The sequence below is a fragment of the Ostrinia furnacalis genome, unplaced genomic scaffold (genome assembly GCF_004193835.3).
Source record: "Ostrinia furnacalis isolate ACB-3 unplaced genomic scaffold, ASM419383v2 OfSCF0388, whole genome shotgun sequence".
Taxonomy (NCBI): Eukaryota; Metazoa; Arthropoda; class Insecta; order Lepidoptera; family Crambidae; genus Ostrinia; species Ostrinia furnacalis.
Window position 1 is genome coordinate 233974 of NW_021130627.1, and position 12202 is coordinate 246175.

A 12202-nucleotide genomic window follows, 5' to 3' on the forward strand; every position below is an offset into this window, starting at 1 on the left:
ATCATTCCTGTCTGTTAGTCAAATTTTGGCTCGTTTTAGGTACGTATTAGCACATTTGCATATTATCCGTTACCGAATGTAGAAAAAATGCAAATGACGCGGACGCCACGTGGGACAATCAATTTAAATTTTAATGTTTTTTATTACACCCACATGACGTGGATTATGTATCAAATTATGTCCCGGTTGTGTGATTAAATGCACACCTAACCACCAACTCCATGTTACGTTTATTTTGGGTAAATTATAATAATACGTTTGGTCTAAAATTCAACAACACATAGACATAACTTATTGCCTGGGGAGTAATAACTACCTCGCAATCAAAGTTTTGCAATCAAAACAAAATGTCGCCGACTATCGCCAATGAAGCTGCCGTACTACGAGAATCAAACTTGAACATTTGTTTTTATCAAAGACCTCTTGCTTGTAAAACAAGTTAGCGTAGTCGAGACTATTCTGCACTATGATATTTTATGAGTATTTCTCAAAAAAAATGTACGTAACGAAACGGTAGTAACGAAATAGTAAGGCCATAAGGCTTGTTATACATTGGCGAAATATTGTGAATGCTCTTCATTTATTCAATTCGAAATATTTGTAAGGATGCACCCAAATACGGGGTAATATTAAGGGGTTAGAAATAAAATGAGGGAGTAATCATTCATACTATTTTAATAAAATTATTTTTGTTCCATCATGTTTATCCATTTTGAGTCGTTCTCTGTAAGCTTTTTGCCTTTCGGCATTGGTTTTTGGCGGCATTCCTAAAAAAACAAAAGAAGTAATCACATAAAAACGTAATCTAAATGATTTGATAATTTTTGCTGGTGGCACTTCTGTAAAGCAGATAGTACCCAATCCTTTTCAACCGACTTCAAAAAAGGAGGAGGTTCTCAATTCGACCCGTATGTTTTTTTTTTTTTTTTTTTTTTGTTTGTTACGCGATAACTCCGCCAATTATAAACCGATTTGAACAAATCTTTTTTCGGCGTATAGGTAATACCTCAAGGGTGGTCCCATTTAAATTTAATAATAAAAAAAACAACCCCCAAGGGTGGAAAATTGGGGATGAACTTTTTTATACGCAATATCTCCGCCGATTATAAACCAATTTGAACGATTATTTTTTTGTTAATAGGTATCATTAACACTAGAGTACACGTGCGGACTACTATAGTAGACCAGGGTAACATTTTACGCTATAACTTTTTGAAAACTTGCGCCAGAGAGCTGGCATTCCAGGAAAGCCTCGTTTACTAAATTTGTCAGTAAGCCAGTAAAGCTTGGGTCGCTAGAGCCTGCGCACTTTTCTAAAATTGGCCGTCAAAACTGCGGGTCTACTCAAAAGCCCGAAATCACTCGACAAAAAAAATATGAAAGACTTGCAACAAATGGATTTACACCATGTACCAGGCAGTAGAAAGTCATGAATACTATGACAGATAAAAAACTAATCATATTTTTTCAGTCAATTTTTTTTTTGTTAATGTTGGTCTCAGAGAGCAATTTTGGTCCAAAAAATTTACAACTTTTAAATCTGTTTATAATGTTTGATCCCAAATACTTTTATAAAGAAAATTTGATTATAAAATAACTATAATAAACACTTTTATCATTTACATAATTATTCTATTCATAAATTGCTTACAAACTGATTTACAGTGATTTTAAATTGGCTTACCAGAGTAGGCCGCGCGTGTATTCGTGTAAAAAAAGGGGCGCGTGTACTGCAGTGTTAAAAGGGTGGTTTCATGCGAATTTAAAGAAAATATTTCACCCCCAAGGGTGGAAAATTGGGGATGAACTTTTTTATACGCAATATCTCCGCCGATTATGAACCAATTTTTTTTGGTCTCAGTGTACTGCCTACCTTCAGTGGTAACATCAAGGTAATAATTAGTGAACTAAAAAGCAAGAAATAAGTAAAATTTATAAAAAAAAATAAAACCGACTCCAAAAAACCTACACTAAAACGTAGAAAAATAATTACTAATTACCTACTTATTTATTAGGACNTAAATATAAAACATTTGAACTGTTTCAAAGCATACTTTTTTTTTTCAAAATGTACATTTTTTTTGAGAAATACTCATATACGTGTTACCGTATTACTTGTGATAACTTGAGTAAAGGCAGGGTATGGGCAGGGCACATAGTACGCAGAACTGATGGCCGATGGGGCAGCAAGGTTCTGGAGTGGAGGCCACGTACCTTTCCGGTACCCACCCACAAGTTGGACCGACGACCTCATAAAGGTAGTGGGAAGGCGCGAATTAACGCCGCCACCAACCGGCCATTGTGGAAATCATTGCGGGAGGCCTATGTTTAGCAGTGGACGTCCTATGGCTGAAATGATGATGATGACATTTCATGAGTAAAATAAAATATTAAAGTAAATAGAGATTTTTTCCAGCTTCTTTTTGCACATGGAATTTGAAAATGGAATTATAGACGCTTCTACCGGTTACAGGATTTAATATCACTCAAGAATATCGGATCTCGAATACGAAAGCTTATCGAAACACCCTCAAAGTTTGTCAAAGGAGATGCAGTTTGAGAGATTGGCTTTAGTTTGCTATGAATTGGAAAATATCGGCGCACTGAGCGCAAGGGGCTTTGACTGCGCTTGAACTGTGTATAACTAGGATTAGAAGTTCAGTTGCTGCAATGTTTATTGCATTAAGCATAAATGCTTCCTCTTGACCTGGTTTTTAATTAACCGATGATATACCTAATATTATTTTAAATAACTTTCCAAAAAATATCTAAATACATAAAAGCGAAAGGTCACTGACAAAATCTCAGAGAATATAACGCCTACAAATTTGAAAGTCTAAGAACGGTTTTTAAGAAATTCCACCCCTAAGGGGGTACAACAGAATCCACGCATATGAAATCGCGGACGGTCGCTACTATCCAATAAAACTAAGCACATTAACTTCTTATTCACGAATAAAATGAAGTCATGAATCGTTTATAATTATTTCCTCCCGTCTATGTATTTTGAGAGAGACCCCCGGCATTATAATAATCTACGACTAAGTAACTTTTTCATAACAAGAAAAATTATTAAAAATATGAATCCGGTAGCTTTTAGTCGCTAGGTACTATACAATACCTACTGCAAAAAACTTATTTTTCCTTTCTTCCTTTCAAATAGTCAAAAGGCTAGGAATAGAAGATACAACTCTTTAGAAATGTAAGTCACAGTCAAGCCATTGTTTAAAGCATAGTCGAAGTTCGCAGAAGTCTTTGGGTTTGACGCGAAGTTTGAAAAAGTGGCTTCCAGTTTGCAGCGGGCTGGAGCGAGTCACGCGCTGCTGCCTTCAAACTTTTGTTATTTCAAACAAATCACTACCTATAACGTTCACACTTATAAATAGACCTTTACTATACTGAATATGAGCTCTAAAACTATCACATTTACTTATTACTAGCTGTGCCTCGCGGTGTTACCCGCGGTAAAACGAAGCCTATGTATTAATCCAGGGTGTCAGCTAACTTCGTACCATGTTTTATTAAATTTGCTTCAGCTGGATAGACGTGAAGAAATAACAAACATACACACTCATAAACTTTCGCCTTTATAATATTAGTGTGATTATTATCAAATAATGATAAGTAGCAATAGTCGCAACTCTATAGTTATTAACAAAACCTTCGATTCAAGTAGGTACCTATTTCACGTAGGCACCTAATTTATTCGCTAAATGCCATTATTGCTGATTAGATAGTAGGTAGGTACTCGTATAGCCTGGACTCGGATCATTTACGAATAATGTTCAAATCGAAAAGCGATGGCGATTCTCATTATGGCCTTAGATTCCACTTTGGGCGCGTCAATAAATCCCCACACATCCGCCATCAATCCCTGAAATCGGTTTACGGTCAGCTTTCGTTTGATTCCTATCTATCATTCTGAGCTGACGTATGAGTGTCGGCATCGCAATCGCTCGTGTTGGAAAAAAAATATTTTAAACTCTTTGCAAAAAAGATCATAGCATAGAATAAATAAAACAAGTTTTAACGTATTAATATTGTAATATTACCTGTATTTGCCTGACGTTTCAACCGGGTTGCACCGGCCGTGGCCACAGGCTGACTCTCCAGTCAATATTTAATCAATTCAATATTATTCTATCCGCGTATCGCGTTAAAACCTGTTTAAATTATTCAATTATGCAATGTGAAACTTTAATATTAATCATAGCATAGAAGTCTGACATAATTTTGAAAACGCCAATAGCAGTTTATCTGGACACAAAGTCTTAAAGCGAAGCAAAAGAAAACCAATTTACCGACGCCGACCGCGGTTCGCACGATTGTGAATTGAAAACCTGGTCGGATAAACTTTCAATACTATAAACTTATCGCATTTTCTCTTCAGAGACTTTACAAACGATATAAAGTTTGTAAGTTACTGAACATAAACTTTATTTAATCAGTTTTGTTACTTTACTTAATACATAAACCTAAATTATATTTTTTTGTCCAGGGCTTCCTTCACGAATTTAGGCCATCCCATCAATAACAAGTTTTAAAAATACATCGTTAGCTTAAGAGCTCTGTCTCTGTACACTCAATATTCATTAACACGAAAAAATGTCTTCCTACTTATCCATATTATGATAGACACGAGCATCATCTGTTCCTGTGAAGCGCTATCAAAACCCACATTATTAATGTTCGCAAAATCTACCCCATGTTCGATACATCGCTTTTCTCACGGGGCTCCAATATATTATGCTAATTTGTTTCCAATCCTGCGGTTTATTTATAAACAATGAAGGAATATTCCTGTTCCAGAAGGAAGAGCTCCCTGGGGAGCCGCCGCAGAAACCGCTGTCTGTGGAGGAAATGTTCCAGGAAGAGGACAAAATAAAGGAGGTGCAAGCTGGTATGGTATACACTTATTAGTTATTAGAACAATTATTATATTAAAGGTTATTATACCTTTATTAAAATACATACTTGTAAAGAATACAATTCCCCACCGCCAACAGGAGGCGTGTCGTAAGAGGCGACAAAATCCTGTAGCACGAGATGGGCAGCAGCGTCTGCGTGCGAAACTTATTAAAAAAACTGCGCTCGCCAACCCGCCTGCCAAGCGTGGCGAGTATCGGCAATAATCCCCTTAATGGAAAGCATTGGGGGAGGCCTATGTTCAGCAGTGGACGTCCTATGGCTGAAATGATGATGATGATACCTTTGTTTGTCACCTGTCATCCGCTTTGCAATGAAGGGACGTCGAACCTTAACTTCGAACTCCTCCTATGTTCATCTGATTAATTTCATTACGGTCTAATGACAGTTTAACTTTACCACGGGACTAACTTGACCTTCACTTGTTGGGTTTTTATTGGCGGTCAAGCTGTAGATCCTGACTACACAGAAGTTGCAGCGGTGGGAACGAGAGGTGGGAATAGTCCCGTTATTATCAGTACAAGTTACCAGTAAATAAAAATCCTAAAAATAGCTTTCTGAAATGAGTGGACGCTTCGCTTTACTTTTTAAATTGATTGTTACATCAAATCAAATCGTTTTTTATGCAAGTAGGCTCCCAAAGACTATGCTAGTATGCATGACATGTATTATACGTCTTTGAGCGAGAGATAACATTAAACTTTTACCATAACCACTGAAGTGACATGAAACACACTGCTATGTATTTTCATATTCATTGAATTAAACTATCCTGATGTAGTATCTTGTACGCACAGATCATGCAAATGCCCCTACATTGTATATGTAGGCCCTCGCAAGCAATTTGTTATCACGTAATAGCTTTTGCATATTTATATTTGGAAGTTGTCGCAAAGATAAACCCCGTGACGGTAATAAACCACGCAATTTTTAATGAGTATTTTATTTTGGCCAATTATCAACAATCTTAATTTCTCCGTTTGTCTGAAAAAACGGTGATAATTTAAAAATATCCATTATATGATATTAGGTATTAGCTAATGAAGTTTGAATTAACTTGAAAACATTTTTCTTTAGTAAACTACACTGCGCTAAACCAAGCACTTGGCCGACTTTTTCATTTATACGCTCTTAGATAATAAAGTCGGCTACATTAAGCTTAATTAAACCAGGCACAGCGTTTGTTTACCAGTTCCCTCCCGTCACGGCACACCTGAGGACGTCGGAGGTTGGGTTCGTTAACGGCACCAGGCCCGCCGCCTCCTCCGGGACCCGCCAAATAAAGATGTGCGGCCTCCAAACGTCTGGTCTGGCCTGAGTGCTGGCGAGTGTCGATAAAAGTTCGACCATGAAACTGTAGATTGAAAACGCTCAAAAAGTTCGCAAACACAGTCATTTTCGGTGGCAATTCTTGCTTCAGTATTCTTTTTCTTCTTTTCGTGTCGACAACAAACCTACACAGTGTCAGCCCAAAACTCCGCCACAAGAGTGGCGTGGTCAGTAGCTTCAGTATTAAAAAAAAAATACTTACATTTTAGCTCGACTAGCTAACTTCAGTATAAATTCTTAAAGTACGAGATACCCAAATCTGTATTTTTAAATTATTTTATTAGTACAAACTAATGCCGCTCGCATCCTATGTGGAAATCCTTGGGAGAGGCCTTTGTCCAGCAGTGGACACTGGACGTCCTTCGGCTGAAACGAACGAACGAACGAACAAACTTAACTAATGGTGGTCGGCTATCATTAGATGACTTCTCTTACTTAAATGAAAAACCCCACACCATACACATACTTATCTGGTCAAAAAGTTATCGATAGTATTAGACACACGCTGCAACACTAAAGAATAGTTTCCACGACTGCGACATACCCATTTTGTTTGGTAATGTGAATATTTTCTGTGTTCACGCGATGTGAATATATCATCCATGGACCTATAAAAAAAGTCGGACGGAGTCTCATCAACAAAATACTGTGACATTAGGATACACCAGCTTGCCTGTACGTACAGGCCGGCACGCACACATTCACACCCTGTTACACCACTTCGAGAGCAAACTTCACACAGTTGACACATTTAAGCAGCGAAAAAACAACACGAATACGACATGTCTTGTGTGATGAAATTGTGTAAAAACCGTTCTGTTCGAACAAACAAAAATTAAGGAATCACATTTCACAGGTAAAATAATAATCCAATCACTTATTTCCCGACATTAAAATATTGAAATTAATTGAAATCAAACGTCATTCACTCGAAAAAATAATACGTCAAAGACCAGTGTTCTCAGTTATTTACGTGGGAAAATTACCCGAAATATGGGAAATTAATAATGATTTTAGGACTTTTTAGTTATGTATTACGCATACTATGGAAATAAAATAATTTATCATAATTATTGTGTTTTAATGGGATATATTTTCATAGGCAAATTTGATCCTTCCCAAAAATGTGGAACTGCGAAATTCAAATTTTCTTACATTGATTGCAAGTCAGTGTCAGGTTGTATGTTAAAAAATATCTATCAGAGATAATAACAATATATTGATGATGCATAAGATTATGATTATAATGTACACAAGATTCGTAATTTGTAACTGCGTGAATTATTTTTGATCAACATTATGTACATACCCTGACACACTGACTTGCAAACAATGTAAGAAAATTTGAACATTGAAAATTTCGCGCCTACCTCAACGCATACACCTTTCATCCTTTTAAAATGGCACGGAATAATTCTGTCTACATTTCCAAGTAACATCTGCCGATCTATGTTTTTCTTAAAATAAATGGGTAAAATGTTTTGGCTAACATGGCATCCCTAAATTCACTCACACAATAGACAAACGCCAAAATTTTGTGTCACAGTTTTGTTGTAGCGCGAGTTCCGTCCGCCTTTTTTTATAGGTCCATGATATCATCGTGGTGGGAGAGTGGACTAGTGCCCTACATCCCTCTGACAAATAACATTACTATTCATAGATGTTCCATTTTAATGCAACTAGACAAGAGTATCGTTTTGTAACGTGGTAACAGCAATGAGACCTGTTCTCATGTGAACTGCAACAGATGAAAAAATATCGAACACAGTAATGTTTGACTCGAAATAGGAGATCAAATCAAAATTGTGTTGTAGACAACACGAAAGTGTATTAACCCAAAGAAGTGTAAGTAAAACAAAAATAAACTTTACGCCAAAAAATATTTGTGTCAAGGGAATGGTTCGAATCAAGTGAGAGGAAAATTTTGACAGCCAGTGTGGCCCATAAAATATTCACTGAGATATTTCAGGGCGAAGTTTACGTCCCCAAATAAAAATGGGCACAAAGTTGTTTGAATGGAGACAAATAATAATTCTAACCTCGAGGGTTTAGCTTTAATTTACTACTTATCGTATCTCTAAAATCATTATTGAATTGTTTTTCGTTGATTAATTGAATTTTATTGCGCAAAGCGAAATACTCGTACAAATTAAGATTTAAGTAAAAGGCATAGCCTAAAGTGTCATGAACAAGTGCTGTTAATATTAATTTCATTACCAACGACATAATTTATAGTGTTTATAGATAAATTTTATCCGTAGTGAACGTTTTACCTTATTGATTACATCTGATGTGTTTTTCATGGAATTAAATATGAAAAGGTCACTTTATGAAACTTCCTCATACATATTTTATTTGGGTATCATCCGTTCATATTGGGTTAGTTTCCTTGGAGAGAGCATCTTTCTTTTATATTTAACTAGCTTTTGCCCGCGGCTTCACCCGCGTGAAATTTAGTTTGTCACAGATTGTCATAAATTATAACCTATATGTTATTCTAGGTTATAAACAATAATACTAATATAAAGTTTCATCAAAATCCGTTCAGTAGTTTTTGCGTGAAAGAGTAACAAACATGCACACAAACTTTCGCATTTATAATATTAATAGGATAAATATGTAAAGTTTTATAGCATTACAGAATCCTCACCATAGGTTGTCTGGAAGAGATCGCTTCATAGCGATAAGACCGCCTAGTTGTACCTTGTGTGTTCCTTTTCTTTCTGTTCTTATCTTTGGTGTCCAATAAAGTGTATTTATTATTATTATTATGTTTGTACGCTTTGGAGCTCACGGGTCAAAAGTGGCCCGGTCCTTTATAAGGCTTGCGTGGGGATACAGATCCAACACGTAGAGGCCGTTTTAAGCGCAAAATAATCGACAAAAGTGAAAGTGGTGTATATGCTGGATCTAGTCTCCGACTATATCATGGGATGTAGCCAGAGACCATCCCCAGCCTGTGCACAGGAGCTATTGCAGTTATTGGAGAATGGACTAGGGTTATGGATGAAGGATGGATGGACTGGTTACTGGGCTATGGATGGAGACTACGGGACACCTGCCTGGTTCATAGTCTCGGACTGAAAAAATGGCAGGCGGTGACTAGCCAGCGACTAAATGGGCCCCCCCTGGCGTCATGGGTCGTATAAACCGGACTGAGGGGCAACATTGGCGTCTGCCAGCTCAGGGGTGTAGAGAGGTGTGCTGCGCTTTCTCCGAAGTTACTCGCGGCGTTATGCCCTTTAACACTTCCACCCCTGGAGCATATAGCTCTAGTGACTCCACTCTGGCCGGCCGGTTAAGGCAAGCCAGAGGTGAAAGTCCTGCAGACCCTCTCGGATTCCACTTCGGCAAGCCGAAGACGAGGGTCTTGACCTACTCTCGGGAGCACTCGGATTAACAACTGGCCCCGTGGTGTCGCTACTCACCAATAGCTCGCCACAAAGCTGCCCTGCGGGGCTTATTATTATTATTATTACAGAAGGCAAACTTAATGTCATAATGGCATTGACTCCTAGTTAACCTTTGGGCCAAGCAGAATATTAGAGGTAGCGTAAATTATTGTCTTTTAGTTCTTGTCATTACAGAGACATGTCTCTAAGATGTCTCGAGATCCAAACTCAGTATCAGTAAGATTAAGTAAATTCAGAATTTCCACCTTTATTCGTAAACTAGGATAATCTTATTGTTGACTGTACGCTGCTGCAGTTTCAGTAAACTCTATAAAGCACTCACGAGGAGATTAAACGCGAGCCCGCGTCGCGTGATGTACAGAAATGTTACCTAAATTGAGTTATCCCCCTAGTGCATTGGCTCGTCGAAATCGCACGAAGTCAAAGTAAAGTCATAACTATAATAGACTGGTGGCAAAAGCATATTTTGTTTCTAATAATGTATTGTTATTAAATAATAAAAATAAATAAATTAAGTTTGACTTTCATAAAATATTATGGTGATTTTTTATCGAAATTTTGAAAGTCTTATACTTAGCTAGAGAAATCAAATTAATTCTGCCACAAAAACAATGGACGTTTATTGAGGCAACTGTGAATTTTATGATTTCTGTGCTTTAATTTTACAGTACCTACTCGTACTAATGATTTATTGTCGTATTAAATGAAGTTTCAATTCTTGCAATTTTATGTTACTTGAGTAACAAATATCCAAAGTTTATGATATAGTGGCTTTGAGCTCACTGGCTCCGCCCTTTAGAAATAATATTCTTCTCTTTTATTTTTGATCAAAGGACACTGACTTTGGAAAGTCACTCACAAAAGTTGTAACTAAGTGTGGTTGCAGTATCAACCACTGAAAATGCTATATTTAATACTTTTGGCCTCTATTCATACAGTTTGTAGATGTACAGTTGTAGGATTGTTATTTATGAAATTATAAGAAACTTTGATAATCACTATATTTATGCCTATTCTTATGAGAAAACGAGCAGAAAGACCTTATAAAGAACTCGGTTATGGATAGAATGGGTGATAGAGACATTTATATTTTTTTTACGTATTCGTGTAGGTGAAATAGACACGTTTAGCATTCTATTCGTGCTACTTGACATTAGTTTCGTAAGAACCTTTCCGTTATAATAAACAAGTGCATTAAAGTCTCAAGTACATAATCACGCGAACACAACAACAACAAGGAGTCAGGATTATGTCGGACATAATCAGTTATGACACTATTTTAGTCCCGGAGCCCCGATGTTGTCGCACATTGTCCGGGTCACTCGCCGGAATGGCCGGCCCTACGTGACACATCGCGCAAATCTACTCGGGGGTGGAATATTTTTTATTGTTATGTCTCACAGAGAGTCCTCGTAAAAAGCAAGCGCTGCAGCTTTTCTATTTTCTCGTGAATGAAATGGAATGAATTTTGTAGACTTCTTGCGGGGGTGATGAGAATGTATCATTGTTGCATCATTGAATAAAATACCTTGGTGTAAACAAAATGAGTTTTATAAAACTAGAAGATCGTCAATTCACTGAGTTTTAACACCCTTGTGTTATTTTGCTCTATAAAATGTATTCTCCTTCCTTTCAAGTATACCCTAACGATTACATGGATCCTTTTTTCTGGTTGAAGTATAAGTAATGAAAAATCAAATAAAATTAATATTCCCCCGTAACCGAGCTTAGTAGTCTACTAATCTATATGTGTGCTTAGTATAGCGATGGCGTATTATCAACTAATAGGTACCCATGCAGGCCAGTCCAATAATGTAATCCGATAATTGAACAGCGCGACACGCTCTAATTCGGCGAAGGCCAAATAAGCGTCACCTGCGGCCGCAGATAACTTTTGATTGGGCCACTAACATCCAGAACCCATGAGGTTCCGCCGAATCTAGCAATTAGAGCCATTGGGGACCTGTGCCGTCGTGTAACGTCCGTGTCTTACGTGATTACGCGTCATTGTTATACAATGAGGGCAATACGTAGACGGGAGGTCCAAATGATGCATGATTTGTTATTTTTGACATGACATTGACAGATATGTCAAAATCCACCAATCATGCAGCATTTGGACCTCCCGTCTATGTATTGCCATCTGGCGGATTTTTCAATCGCGAAAACCCTCATTATTGCTGTAGCGCTTAACTAAATCGGTACCTCAGGAGGTATGGGAGCGGCACAGAAAGGTGTTTTTTGTTATGTCAAATGTCAGCGAGACTAAGGCCCAGTTTTTTGATTGTTAGTTAAAATAACTAATTGTAAAATTTTGCTACTAATGGTTAAATATTAATAAAATATAAACAAATATTTAAAAAATGTACTGAAAGTCAAGCTAACCATTGTTCGAAAAACATTTTTTTCTGATATTTAGCCACTTGTCATATTTTATGCCAAATTTGACTATTGGTTATTTTAACTACGAATCAAAAAGGGCCTAAGGCTGAGTTGCACCACCTTATTTTATCCGTAACAATAACAATAACCGG

The 12202-nt window shown here is 37.1% G+C and overlaps 1 protein-coding gene across 1 annotated transcript in view; it reads left to right on the plus strand.

Annotated features, from left to right (window-relative positions):
* LOC114361989 (uncharacterized) overlaps positions 1-12202 on the plus strand; it is a 184111-nt gene that overhangs the window by 110249 nt on the left and 61660 nt on the right. Inside the window, exon 23 of the mRNA XM_028317225.1 lies at positions 4810-4900. Coding sequence (XP_028173026.1) covers positions 4810-4900 — 91 coding nt within the window. The remainder of the gene's footprint in view (positions 1-4809; positions 4901-12202) is intronic.